Genomic DNA, 14,357 nt, shown 5'->3' with positions numbered 1-14,357 from the left:
GTATTTTGTATACTAATGCATCCTCAGTGCCCAGAACAATGCCTGGAACACTGTAGATGTAGATGTTTATTAAATATTTGTAGAATGAATGAATGAATGAGTCATAGGCTTCCCTTTGCCTTACTCCAGAGTCACACTGTCCTTCCAATGGGGTGGGTTTCAAAGTGTTCAAGAACCAACTGGTCACAAATCAGGAATTGTAGAAGTTTGTGGGCAGGCCTAGGGCATAGCCCTCAATTGTTTCTTTAGGAAAAAGTGTTAAACCTACAAAGGAATCTGGAACCCAGGTCAAGGGTGATTTGGGAAGGAATATCTGCATGGCACGTGTAACAGGAATAACTCCATTTGTCTTGTTTTAATACTTTTCTTTTTAAAGATTTTATTTATTCATTCATGAGAGACACAGAGAGAGGGAGAGAGAGAGGCAGAGAGAGAAGCAGGCTCCATGCAGGGAGCCTGATGTGGGACTTGATCCCTGGTCTCCAGGATCAGGCCCTGGGCAGGAAGGCAGGGGCTCAACTGCTGAGCCACCCGGGGATCCCCAATACTTTAAAAAAATTTATTTATTCATGAGAGACAGAGAGAAAGGCAGAGACACAGGCAGAGGGAGAAGCAGGGAGCCCAAAGTGGAACTCCATCCCAGGTGTCCAGGATCACACCCCCGGCTGAAGGCGGGTCTAAACCGCTGGGCCTGCCCTTGTTTTAATACTTTAAAATTTCCTTCTCTAGGCCAGGCTGATTCGAATGCAAGTTGCAAGTTAATTTGAATTCAACTCTCTGTCCTTGCTCTCACAGAGAGTGAACAGGCTTCAGGACACTATAAATTGTCCATGTAATCAACAGAAGCAGTATTTTGGGGTAGCTCGGGTGGCTCGGTGGTTTGGCTCCGCCTTCAGCCCAGGGTCTGATCCTGGAGACCCTGGATCTAGCCCGCATCAGGCTCCCTGCATGGAGCCCGCTTCTCTGTGTCTCTGCCTCTCTCTCTCTCTCTCTCTGTGTCTCTCATGAATAAATAAAATCTTAAAAAAAAAAAAAAAAAGCAGTATTTTGCAGCCACACAGACCTGGACTGGAATCCGGTCGAACCCTTAGCCACCCTATAATCTGGATTGTGCTTGGCCTTCGTTGGATGCTTTCTTGCCTATAAAATGGGAGATACCTTTTCTTCACAAGGTGGTGATGGGAACACAATCAATTAGCGTTGCTTTTTAAAAGATTATTTGAGAGAGAGAGCGGGCACACCGCAGGAGCAGGAGCAGAGGTGGGAGCAGGGAAGAGGGGCAGAGGGAGAGGAAACCTCAAGCCACCCCCAACTGAGCGAAGAGCCAAGAGAGGGCTCAATCTCACCACCCTGAGATCACCACCTGAGCGGAAATCGAGTCCGATGCTTAATCAACTGAGCCATCCAGGCGCCCCTGAAGATTTTATTTTTAAGTCACCTCTACACCCAACGTGGGGCTGGAACTCATAACTCTGAGATCAAGTCACACACGCTCCACTGACTGCACCAGTCAGGCGCCCCTGATTGTACATTTTGAAACCACTTACACGCTCTATAAATATCAGTTATCACTGACCCTCCACGTTGGTTCCTTGGTAGGGCTTTAGGAAAAAAAAAAAAAAAGTTCTGCATCAGTAAAAGAAGTAAGGGAGACCCTAATCTAACTCAACGGCTCTGACGTCCAGGAGGGCCTGGGCTTTCCCGTCCCACCGCTAAGTCAAGGGCAAAATCCAGAAGAGGTCTGGTGGGCGATCAGGGCTGGGGTCCGGGTTAAGCTCCTTTCAGGTCGGACGTCACGATCCACAATTGCTGGCAAGGACCAAGGGAGACGCAAACCAGAAAGATGATGGCAGGGGGAACCTGCGACGCGGGGCGTGTGTTGTCGGGGCGGGGGGGAGGAACGTTTGAGCCGGAGAGGGAGGTTGGCGCCGCAGGGACCAAGCATCTGGTGCAGTGGAAGGGCACCGGGGCGCAGGGGCTCGCCGTCCTAGTGAAAGTGGGGCCCAGTGAAAGGGGCCAGCCGGGAGAATTTCGGTTCCCGCCCGCGACTCCCGGCTTCGACTACACTTGCGTCCGCAGACGCCCTGGGCCCCTCGCTCCACCCCCAGGTGGGAGGGGTCAATGGACCGTACCATGATGCCCTTCTAGGGGGTGAAGGTGAGGCTTGGGCCAGTCCTGCAGGGAGAGCCAGAGTACTTTGCTAGGAAAAATAGGGTTATGTATGTTGCCTGCCAAGTTTCTTAATCGCTATGCTTCCCCTCTGTCTATGAGGATCCTCGGCACTCCCTGCGGGGTTGCAGAGTCCAGCCACGCTCCCCCCTTCCCTCTCCGCACTTCGTGCATTCCTCCGCGGTACGTAGGCGGGGGAGACGTACATAAGTCTCGACGCAGGAGGCGGGGCCGCTCAGTCCTCGAGGCGTCGGTGCTCTGCGGTGTTGGAACCTTGTTGCTTGCCGGCCTGTGCGCGCGTGCGCGGACATGGCCTCCAACGGTATGTAAGGGCGCGAGGCGGCGGCGGCGTGCCGGCCTGGGGCTTCGGTCCCTCCCAGCTGGGCTTTTTTTTTTTTCTTCTTTTCTGATGGGACCCGGGTGGCGGATCGCGTGTAGGGTTTTCTCGCACCGCTGTGGCGGGAAGCAACGGGAGGGGTGGAGGGGGGGGGGAGGCCTGTGTCGCCATTTTGTTTCGCTTCTCCGGCGCCTTGCGCGTGGTAGGGGATCTTGCCGTCTCAGTGCCTTTACTTGAGGTGAGATTTGACACGGACGTTTCTTGGTAATTTGAAACGTGAGGCACGCATGGAAACGCTCGGTCCCGAAGCCTTCCCCCCGCCCCCCCCTTCCCAGCCGCGAGCTCGGGCCCCGCTTTGTCGCAGTGCTGCATCCGGGCACTCGGTGCGCGCACGCGCCCTGCTGGCCCCTCCCCCCTTTCTCGCGGCGCGAACCCCCCTCCCGCCTCGTGTTAGCCCTGCTTTTTGTCGCGATACTCTCCGCTGCAGGCTCCGCAGCGCGCGTCCGGTGTGGGCCTAGCCCCGGGGGTCCCTCGGGAAGGGGCGGGACCGCCTGCTTCCCGCCTCGGTTGCCACGCGGCCGGGGGCGGAGGCTCGGGATCGGGGCCGTGCGCCCGCTTAACGGTTTGGGGGAGGCCCCTAGGGGGTCGTCTAACGGACTTGGGACCGGGCCCGAGGGTTTTCCCGCCTAAATTTCCGCTTTCCGTGGTGGGAGCCGAGAGGAACGGCCGCCCGAGGCCACACCCTCTCCCGATCCTTTGCCCTTTTCCTGCGGGGGAAGCGCCTCGTTTCCTGTACTGAGGAGGTGATGAGTTGATCTGGGTTGGTGCGCCTTCATTGGGGGCGATTTAAAAGCGCTTTCGCGACATTTGGTTTGCCGAGACTCCCAACAGCCCTCGAGGAAGGCAATGCAGATGAGCAGACGGAATCGTTTGGAGGCACGGGGCTTGGCACTTGAGTCCCAGTTGATTGACCTCCGAAAGCGAACTCTGTGATGATCTCTGTTATTTGGGGTCGGAGAGTTCTCTTGGTTACGTGGCTTTGTACTAAAAAAGCCCACGTTGTCATTCTCCAAGATTAGGCAAAGGGTGAAGAATGGCCTCATTTGAGACCTATCTGTTCTTTGGGCTTGGTTGAGAGAGTGGAGGCCGCATCCCCCTCACTGCTGCCTTTGGCTTGCATCAAAATCTGTCCCCAGTTTGTGACTTTAACTCGACTGTTGATGATACCTTTCCCCTAGAGTAGGTAAGAAAATAAAATGTTATGTAGGTTTGTGCAGTTCCTGACATCAGTTGAATTCACAGAACATTGTAGTTTACCACCAAGATTCGTTTTTTTTTTTTTTTTTGTTTTTGGTGAGACTTCTTGGTATCCATTGGGAGAAAACTTGATTATGACCTGCCATCTTGTCCTTCCTGTCATGAGGGAATTTCTGCCTTTTCTTGCAACATTGTTGATACTATCTGAAGGCCCCAGGGCTTGAGTTAAGAAATTTAATTCTGTTATACTCTCAAGGATGGCTGAAGGTAATGTAATTGTATTTTCTTTTGCAGACTATACCCAACAAGCAACCCAAAGGTGAGTGTTGTTTCAGGACTTCCAGTTCGTAGGGTGGCAAGGGTGGCTAAGGTATCTTTTCTTGATTCCACTGGTTTTTTTCTTTTTTTCCAGCTATGGGGCCTACCCCACCCAGCCTGGGCAGGGCTATTCCCAGCAGAGCAATCAGCCCTATGGACAGCAGAGTTACAGTGGTTACGGTCAGTCAGCAGACACTTCAGGCTACGGCCAGAGCAGCTATGGTTCTTCTTATGGACAGACCCAGAACAGTGAGTCTCTTTTAGTGGGTTACCCCGCCTCTTCCTGCTCTTTGAATGTTGCTTTTCTTAAACATTGCTGAAATGTTGAAACTGTATTTCTTTATTCGTAGTCTGTAACCCTTGAACTTTTTTTGGAGTTTGAATCTTTTCAAACAAATATTTAATTGGTTTGTAATTCTGGTTCCTTTTATTTCTGACTTTGAATTTTTCTGTTTATATTCTCCTTCCCATTTCCCTTCAGCATGACAATGAAATGTGGAGAGGAGAGTATTCCCTAAATGGAGAAAGTTTTAGGTTTTTTTTTTTTTTTTAAAGATTTTATTTATTTATTTATTAATTGAGAAACACAGAGGAGAGAGAGAGAGGCAGAGACACAGGCAGAGGGAGAAGCAGGCTCTGCGCAGGGAACCCAACGCGGGACTCAATCCCGGGTCTCCAGGATCACACCCTGGGCTGAAGGCAGCGCTAAACCACCAAGCCACCTGGGCTGCCCAGTTTTAGGTTTTTCATACAGGGAGGAAATGATTTGCTTAAAGATGTTTGAAGTCAGATTACTATGTATCATGGTGATACACAAACGGTAGAATGTACCTTGAGATCCTAATATGTACATAATGTGGGTTTCCCTATTTGTACTACACCCTTCTGAGAGGGTTAAAATACTTAATGAATAGGAATAGGAATCTCTTGGGATGGGATGCCTGGGTGGTTCAGCGGTTGAGCGTCTGCCTTTGGCTCAGGGCGTGACTCTGAGATCAAGTCTCACATTGGGTTCCCTGCATGGAGCCTGCTTCTCCCTCTGCCTACATCTCTGCTTCTCTCTCTTTGTGTCTTTCATGAATAAATGAAATACTTTTTTTTTTTTAAAGGAATCTCTTGGGTTATGAATAGTATGGTCCTGGAGACTGGCTTTGGGATAGGTGTGATGAGATTAGAACTCTGAAGTTGGTGGAAGTTAAGAATATTAGCCTTAGGGTGGGAGGGGAAGGGCATCTTTGACCTTTAATTTAAAAGATTTCTAAGCAGCTTCCAAGAGGCTGACTTTTCAAGTGTGGGTAACAGTAGTAGTACATAAAGTTTTCTTTAACTTGTTTCCTGCCTTTTTTCTCAGAGTCTTTATGATTTCTTTTGCTTGTAGCAGGCTATGGCACTCAGTCAACTCCCCAGGGATATGGCTCAACTGGTGGCTATGGCAGTAGCCAGGGTTCTCAGTCATCTTATGGGCAACAGTCCTCTTATCCTGGCTATGGCCAGCAGCCAGCTCCTAGCAGCACCTCGGGAAGGTAAGGAGTTTGAGGGGGAGGTTTGGAATATGGTTAGAGGTGAATTGATAAGGAATGATGTGATCAACAGGAGCAATTAGGTGGGGGGAGAGGGAGGAGTCTTTGTAATGGAGTGGGGTAGGGAATGGAATGCGCCAAAGATGAAGTCTTGGACATGCTGGCATTCTGATTCTGTTTGTTTCTCTTTCCTTAGTTATGGTAGTGGTTCTCAGAGCAGCGGCTACGGGCAGCCCCAGAGTGGGGGCTATGGCCAACAGTCTGGCTATAGTGGACAGCAGCAAGGCTATGGACAGCAGCAAAGCTCCTATAATCCCCCTCAAGGCTATGGACAGCAGAACCAGTACAACAGTAGCAGTGGAGGTGGTGGCGGAGGGGGTGGTGGAGGTGAGGGGTCTTGAGCTTTGCATCATTCCTACTTTTTGTAGAGATTTATATATACTGCTTGGCCCCTTAACTCTAAAAAATTCTTAAAATTTTTTTTTCTTGTTTCTTAGCTGTCTTTATTTTCATCATTCTTAATCTTTTGGTACTGTTTAATGCCACGTGTGTTTTTTCTTTAAAGAATCCTTTGTTTTCTGACAGGTAACTATGGCCAAGATCAGTCCTCCATGAGTGGTGGCAGGCGGCGGTTATGGCAATCAGGACCAGAGTGGTGGTGGCGGTGGCTACGGGGGAGGCCAGCAAGACCGTGGGGGCCGCGGCCGGGGCGGTGGCGGTGGTTACAACCGCAGCAGTGGTGGCTATGAACCCAGAGGTCGTGGAGGTGGCCGTGGAGGCAGAGGCGGCATGGGGTAGGTGTTCTTGTGAGCTAGGGCGTAACATCAGTGGGGAGTGTGAAGGGTTGCATGAATCTCCCTTGAAGCTCAGTTCCTTAGTGCATGGTTAGTTTTTTTTCTAGGGGTTTGTGAGGGCTTAGAGTTGGGGGTATTGATGGTTTCTTTGTACATTCCCATTTTTTTATGAGAATTGGGGAGCCTGAACTCCCACCCACACCTCTGAATAGAGATTTGAGTACTGACACTTGTATTTACAAAGAAGAAGGGAAAATATACATGGGTGTATGTGGATTGGAGTCATTGATATCCTAGGCAAAAAACATGGAAGTAAAGTCTTCTTTCGCTGCAAGGGAAACCGATGATCCCACTCCTGGTAATAGGGAAACTTGTTTACATGTATTCCCATGTGTCCTCTAAAGGAGTTGCTAATGCTTAACCTCATGACTTCAGCTTCCAGGAATTGGCTACTCTTCCCGTATATTGTAGTCATTTGAATCCATGAGCTTGATTTGCAGTAATTTGACTGGCAGTAATGATTTTGTGTGTGACTTGGTTTATGGGGCTGTCTGAAGTGTGCAGGCCTTTTGGACAAAATATGCTTGACAGTGGTGTCCCATCTCTTTGCTCCACTGTCCCCCTCCCCTGGTTACTTGTCCAGCTGGACCTTCTCTTTCTTCCCCTTCCCGCTGTAGTTGATTGAAGTAAAACCTTAGATTTGATGTTAAAGCATTGGTCAAATCTGTTGGTAAACATGATTTGAAGGACCCTCCTCTGTCTCCCTTTGAAAGGGGAGGAATGTCAGTGTGTTACTCCTTTTTGGGAAAAAGTAGGTTTTTTAAATGAGAGTTTGTATATGGTAAGTATTCAGAGGTGGGTGGGGGCAGTCTCAAAAACCATACGAAAATAAGGAAAACTCTGTTGTGTGCGTGTGTTTAATGCAAAACTTTAAAAGAAAAACAACTGTTATGTGACTGTTAACTTGCTCTGCATTTTATGTGCCACAGGTATGAAAGGTGACATTGCAAAATACTCCGCTCTTCTCGCAGTGTAGAAGGGGTGACCCCGGGGGTGGGGGGAGATCAAAAACAGCTCAGTAGTTAGGATAGGGCTTAGCTAAGTTTGTCTTGCTTTAAGGGGAAATTGCCTTTGGTTTTGACTTTTTATGGAATGGGGTTGGGTCTGCTTGCTGCTTTCAAAGCAAAAACCACAAAAATGTGTTCAGGGCTACCCCAGCCTGGTGTGAAATGTCTTCTGGGTGAATTGGGGGTAGGGTTTTTAAACCAACTACTGGGTTGTCCACCACTCACGACAAGAGGAAAAAACATCTGCTACATCGGAAGAACGACCAAGGAAAATGGGTCATTTTTTTTTCCAGAGGAAATAGATCTATAACCTTTTAAAAAGCAAAATCCTTAAAAACTGTGTGAGAAATTGCACACGTGTGTGTGACATGCTCAAAGGTCAGACAAGGGGTGGTCAGGAAGGGAAATGTATTTTAGTAGCCACTTGTATCTTTTTCCCAAAACACCTACCCATGTTTGGGGAATGTTAAACAAAATCAAAAAAACGCCCTTTTGTAGCCGTTGGAAGCTTCATGTCCTTTCTTCTAACTTGTCTTCTCCAGCGGAAGTGACCGTGGTGGCTTCAATAAATTTGGTGGTAAGTGAACAGAGTTTCCAAAATTCCCAACTCCCAGCAATGCTTTGTCTGATTGTTCATTTGCAGATGTTTTAGCGTGTTTTAAGTGTCAAAAGGTTTTGAAGTGTCCAGAACCACCTCCAGAAAGGGGTGGGGGAGAATGCCACCTGCTGCCAGTTGTGTGCTAACCTGGAGGCAGGGGAGTAAGACTCGGCAGTCGTCTGGTGCCAAATTGGTTTGACCCAGGTTACTAAGAGGTGTTTAGTAGGCCTCTGACAGGAGTGTTGCCACACCTGGCACTTAGTGACCACCATTTTGAGAAACTGGAGAGTGTGCTGGAACACGTGGTGCCAACTTGGCTTTAGGATCCTTTTGATCATTGTGTCCAAGGCTAGTGTGTGTGTATTTAACAACCTCCAAATGTTTTAATTCTGGAAGGGGGATGTGAACTATTGCCCTGCCCTAGGGATGGTGAAGTTGGTATATACGTATCTATATATTAAATACTGAATGGTGTCAATGCAATCCTACATATACATACTTAACTCAGATGGGCAAATAGAGACTAGCTCTGGGAAGGAAGGTGTGGACAACTACAAAGAAAGGTTGGGAGCATGTGTGGCTCATGGGAAATAACCAGGTCTTAACAGCACAAACTGAATTCATGGAAAAATGGCAAATTTGAGAAGTCTCCCAGTAAGCTGGAACTTTTCTGGTTTGGTTAACTAACAAAAGGTTTCTTGATTTGTCTCAACATTTAAAGCCAAAGGCTTGGGTTCATGATTTAGGTGTCATTGAGTGTGGGTACAATATTTATATATGGTGAATTCAGATAAACTTTGGTCAAAGATGGTCTCTGGAAAAAAAATAGAGGCTGCATTATGGAAATAAGATTTCTGGTCTGTTCCCTGGGACATGCTTTAAAAATACAATAGTTATTATGTATGTTTTTTTATTTTCATGTGGTTGGGGAAACAACATGGTTTTAAGAATGGTTTGTAAAGATGAAATTAAAACTTGTTCCACAAGGGATAAATAAGTGTCTTTGGTGTTAAAAGTTTGGAGAAACTGGATGGATGCATATCACATTGCTGGTGGTGAGCCCCTTTCTCTCTGGGGTGAGAGAATAGGGCCAAGCTATGAGTTGGTTTTGTTAACTGCAATGGGTCTCCCTGCTGGCCCCCCAATCTGTGCTGAGGACATTTCCCAGCCTGAGCTGGGGGAGGCAGAATTTCCTGGACTGTGGAGTTGTCCCTGTGGGGACTCAAGTTACATACAGATCTTAAGGGGCCTGTGTCTTCCCCAGCCCTGTCTAGGAGTTTCTCTGGGTAGGCAACCCAGGACAGGGTTTGGATGAGGCTGTGAGCATTTACTGATCATTTTGCAAGAGTTTGGATTGGTGTTAAATTTTTTCCTTGTCTGTCTCTCCTTCTTGACTAACAGCTTCTCTTTCCTTGTTTGTTTTTTTTTTTTTTTTTCATGTCACTTAAGGCCCTCGGGACCAAGGATCACGTCATGACTCTGGTGAGTCTACAGCTGGCATGAAAGAATGGCTAATGTGGCATCAGGACTTAGGTTGGCTGTTCTTTGACACTTGAGGAATCTGAAAAAGCAGGTGTGGGGGTGTACCTGGGTGGCTCAGGTTGTGATCACAGGTCCTGGGCCCGAGCCCCACAATGGGCTTTCTGCTCAGTGGAGAACCTGCTTCTGCCTCTTCTATCTGCCACTCCCCTTGCTTGTGCGTGAGCGCTTTGTCAGGTAAAAAAGTAAAATCTTTTCATAAAAGGAGGTTAAAGAAGGAAAATGAAGGGAAGGGAGTTTAGGTGTTAGAATTAACAATGATCTATAAACAAGCATGTATCAGAAATAATCTCAGTGGTTTATTTCCCCAGCAATTTAGTAGGTTTGGGAGGAGCCTGATAATCTGCATTTCTAACAAGTCTGAGGAGATGGTGATACATCTGTGGTGTAGACCATGTTCTCATACTGCAGTGGATTTTAAAAATGTGGATCATGACCAAATTAGTAAATGAAAAGACCTATTCTAAAGGAAAGGATTTGGATTTCAGTGTAAAAGAGGTTTTTTATCTTGTTTGCAGTTGAAAATTGACAAACGCTAGTGTGATTATTGTGTGATCTTAGGCAATGAACTCCTGAGCCTCTGTTTCTTTTATGGATGTTAACAATTTTCCAAGGAGTGTTGTAAGACTAAATTTAAATTTGTGAAATGGCTAATATACAGGCACTCAGATAATAGAAGGGAGGTGGTTTTCTTTCATTTGACCTTAAGATTTGTTTCTTGAATTTTATTCTCTCAATAAAGATTTTTATTTATTTGAGAGAGTGAGTGAGCACAAGAAGGAGAGAGAGAAGCAGGCTCCCTGCTGAGCTGGGAGCCTGATGGCAAGGCTCCATCCCAGGACCCTGGGATCATGACCTGAGCTGAAGGCCAGACATTTAACTGAACCACCCAGGTGTTCTCTTAAAATTTCTTTGTAAGCTTAATTAATATCCAGTGTTAAAGTTGGATTTAGAGTCACTTGTTTTGTCTTTGCTTGTTTACAAATTCACATTGTTTTTTGTTCAAGCAGAACAGGATAATTCAGACAACAACACCATCTTCGTGCAAGGCTTGGGCGAAAACGTTACAATTGAGTCTGTGGCCGATTACTTCAAGCAGATTGGTATTATTAAGGTACTGTGGAGCATAGTGGCTGCTTTTTCTGTTGGTACTTCAGGTTTTTGGATTTCCCATGTTAGTAAAAATAAAAATCTTAACTATTGCCAGCCTAATTTGTTGAGGAAAGAACGCTAGCTGTTGACATTTTCTAAAAGAAAGCACATCTTCATACAGAAAAGCACACTTGAGGGATACCTGGGTGGCTTAGTGGTTGAGCGTCTTGCCTTCGTTCGGCTCAGGGTGTGATCCCGGAGTCCCAGGATTGAGTTCCGCATTGGGTTCCCTGCATGGAGCCTGCTCCCTCTTCCTATGTCTCTGCCTCTCTCATGAATAAGTAAATAAATAAAAAGAAAGGCACACATGATAAAGAATGTCCTAAACTTTTGAACTTGTAGATTATAATCTTTAGTTTTAGCCGTCAAGTGAGATCATTATGATGACTTAAAATTCCAGTTAATGTGAGAAGGAAACAGTAGAAGGTGGGTAGTGCTATCTTCTGAGACTCATGCTATCTCGTTTATTTTTTCAGACAAATAAGAAAACAGGACAGCCCATGATTAATCTGTACACAGACAGGGAAACAGGCAAGCTGAAGGGAGAGGCCACGGTGTCGTTTGATGACCCACCTTCTGCTAAAGCAGCTATTGACTGGTTTGATGGTGTGTATGAGGAGGCTGGGGGGGATGGGTTGCACAGGGCAACTAGCCTTAGAAAACAGGTCACATTTTGAAGGTTCCTTTTAGGTTTTCAATAGTTTTTACTTGCTACTTTAGTATATACAGTTGGTCCTCGAACAGCATGGGGATTTAGGGCCACTGACCTCTTGTGCAGTTCCAAATCTGCATATGACTTGACTTCCCGAAACTCAGTCATTTGACTACTGTTGACTTGAGCCTTACTTGATGAATTGGTAAACTTGTTTTGTATTTTGTTATTAAAATATAAACAGGAAGTTCATTTAATATGCCGTATTTGTTGTAAAGTCCACATATAAATGTGCACAGTTGTAACCTGTGTTCAAGGGTAAACTGTTGTCTTTGACTTACGTGTTTTCAATTATGAATGTTTTCAGGAAGGTGTAGAGTCTTGGTTGTACCAAACTTAATAGTATCTTTTTACATCTTTATTTCATTAGGTAAAGAATTCTCTGGGAATCCCATCAAGGTCTCATTTGCTACTCGGCGAGCAGACTTCAATCGGGGTGGTGGCAATGGTCGTGGAGGCCGAGGGCGAGGAGGTGAGGACCTACTTTGCTGTTGGTAAAAAGAGGTGATGGGTAGAGTGGAGAGGATGGTAAAGGGCTTGTGTAGGAAAAGGAGATTGGGTTAAATTAAACCTGGAAGGGGAACAGACCCATATTTCTGTCTACACTAGGACCCATGGGCCGTGGAGGCTATGGAGGTGGTGGCAGTGGTGGCGGTGGCCGGGGAGGATTCCCAAGTGGAGGTGGTGGTGGTGGCGGCCAACAGCGAGCTGGTGACTGGAAGTGTCCTAATCCGTGAGTGAAACTTTTTCTTTTAGTCCTTTAAATGTGGTGTCGTTTGATACTAGGGCAGAGTCAGGGATCTTCTAGACCTGTCAAGGCCACACTGATGGAGACAACTTTGGTTGAAAGCATACCTAATTAAGGCTGTTAGAGTGGGTACGATAGTGGACCAGGTCCAGTAATCTGTTCCTGTTGCTCCTCCTGGGAAGTGTTTTGGCCTGAGGTCCGTTTCCTCACTCTGCTCTCTTAGGTCACTGGAATCTTTTCCTAATTGTTGGTTTACTCCCACTTTTCCAAATTTTCTGTCTTTTCCTCAGTATATGTGAGAACATGAACTTTTCTTGGAGGAATGAATGCAACCAGTGTAAGGCCCCTAAACCAGATGGCCCAGGAGGGGGACCAGGAGGCTCTCATATGGGTAAGAAGGGACAGAACTGGTAATAAGAGGTTGGGATCACAAAGCCCTTTATTTTTTTAAAGATTTTATTTGTTTGCTTATTGGTGGGGGTGAGGAGGCTGGGGAGAGGGACAAGCGGTCTCCACACTCAGTGTGGAGCTCGAGGCAGGGCTCTATCCCACAATTCTGCTTGACCTGAGCCAAAACCAAAAGTCAGATGCTTAAACTGAAACACCCAGGTGCCCCAGAAAGCCCTTATTTTTAAGTAGGGAGGTTTGAGGAGGGAAGGTAGGACGGATTTAGGGGTGTATGATCTCATATTTCTTTTGTCCTAGGGGGTAACTATGGAGATGATCGTCGTGGTGGCAGAGGAGGCTATGACCGGGGCGGCTACCGAGGCCGAGGCGGGGACCGAGGGGGCTTCCGAGGGGGCCGGGGTGGTGGGGACAGAGGTGGCTTTGGCCCTGGCAAGATGGACTCCAGGTAAGACTCTTAAATTGAAGTGAGCTTTGAAGAGAGGTCATATGATAGGAAGGTTTCATTTTGAGGGCTAGTTTGTAAAGCTGAGATTATAACCATAGTTGGGTGTGGAAGGAGGGTAGGAGAATTACCTTGGGGAACTTCTTTGTAGATCTCATTTGCATTGTAGAGATAAGACTTTTCTAGGGGAAGATGGGGTTTGGGGGTTGGGTGGGTGGAGAGGTTGGCGACTCAAACCTAATTAGATACTCTTTTTTGCAGGGGTGAGCACAGACAGGATCGCAGGGAGAGGCCGTATTAGCTTGGCTCCTGAGGTTCTGCAACAGCTTTTCTTCTTGTACCCAGTGTTACCCTCATTATTTTGTAACCTTCCAACTCCTGATCACCCACGGGTTTTTTGTGTCGGACTATGTAATTGTAACCATATCTCTGGTTCCCATTAAAAACCATCGTTTTAGTTAATTTTTTTCCTCTTCCCCCTCTTCACTCCACTGGAGGATTGATACCTGGGTCAGGAATGTGGGCAGTTTTTCTCTTTCAGATCATCCTGCCTAGCAGGAACTGGAAAAATTTGTTCCTGCTTAGCAGGAACTGGAATAAAGTGTTTGATAACTTGGTCCAGGGGAGAAAAAGTCAAGTGGCATCTTTGAAAGTAGAGATTAAAACTTCTGTTTGGCAAAAATTGGATGTATGAATGGGGTAAGTGAATGTGTGGGGTCATGACTGTGGCTCAAAATATATGTTCAACTATATGCGAGTTTTTCTTTTCCCACGTTTATTTACATGCTGGTCTTGATATACTGTTGTATCAATTTTACCTTTTTTAAGATCCTTGGCTTTTTGACAGTTTTCTAAGGATGGGGCTCATATAAAGCCCCCGATGTGGGACTCGGTCCCTGGATCCCGGGATCATGTCCTGAACCGAAGGCAGACGCTCAACCACTGAGCCACTCAGGTGTCCCTGGGGCAGTATTCAGATTGGCTGGCACATAACCTAGCCAAATTGGGTCTTTGGTAGGAAGGAGTGTATACCTACATCATGGCAGATGATGGAGTTGCATGGGTTAGTTACATGGCTCTCAGAATCAGAAAATGATAGAACCAAGACTGAGGCCTAGCCTTAGGACTTAATTTTCATTTCTTAGCATTTTCATTCTGAAATCAGTGTTCTCCAGGGGACAAACTCCTGTCCAAAAACCTTTGTTTGCTTAGGTCTTAAGAGGTTGCTAAATTTGAGGGAAGAGGGACAGGAATCAATTGGTGGTAAAGAGAGGGAAGGTTAGATGGTGAATGTGT

At 46.7% G+C, this 14,357-nt stretch overlaps 2 protein-coding genes across 2 annotated transcripts in view; one reads left to right on the top strand and one right to left on the bottom strand.

The window, feature by feature from the left end:
* The window catches only part of PRSS36 (serine protease 36), a 36,401-nt gene extending 33,921 nt beyond the window's left edge, over positions 1-2,480 (bottom strand). The window contains exons 1-2 of the mRNA XM_049111034.1: positions 2,376-2,480; positions 2,018-2,144 (exon numbers count right to left, since the gene is read on the bottom strand). Coding sequence (XP_048966991.1) covers positions 2,018-2,144; positions 2,376-2,480 — 232 coding nt within the window. The remainder of the gene's footprint in view (positions 1-2,017; positions 2,145-2,375) is intronic.
* FUS (FUS RNA binding protein) lies at positions 2,358-13,523 on the top strand. Its single transcript, XM_025415944.3, is given in 16 exon segments — positions 2,358-2,491; positions 4,058-4,082; positions 4,176-4,330; positions 5,460-5,604; positions 5,798-5,988; positions 6,187-6,223; positions 6,225-6,395; positions 8,005-8,039; positions 9,510-9,542; positions 10,610-10,713; positions 11,228-11,357; positions 11,834-11,935; positions 12,073-12,196; positions 12,502-12,602; positions 12,917-13,064; positions 13,323-13,523. Coding segments are annotated over 16 exon segments (1,554 nt in total). The 5' UTR covers positions 2,358-2,478; the 3' UTR covers positions 13,363-13,523.
* The last annotated feature ends 834 nt before the right edge of the window (positions 13,524-14,357 follow it).

Source organism: Canis lupus, chromosome 6, assembly GCF_003254725.2.
Source record: "Canis lupus dingo isolate Sandy chromosome 6, ASM325472v2, whole genome shotgun sequence".
Classification (NCBI taxonomy): Eukaryota; Metazoa; Chordata; class Mammalia; order Carnivora; family Canidae; genus Canis; species Canis lupus.
The sequence above is the reverse complement of the archived record's forward strand: the minus strand, read 5'-3'. Positions and strand labels throughout refer to the sequence as shown.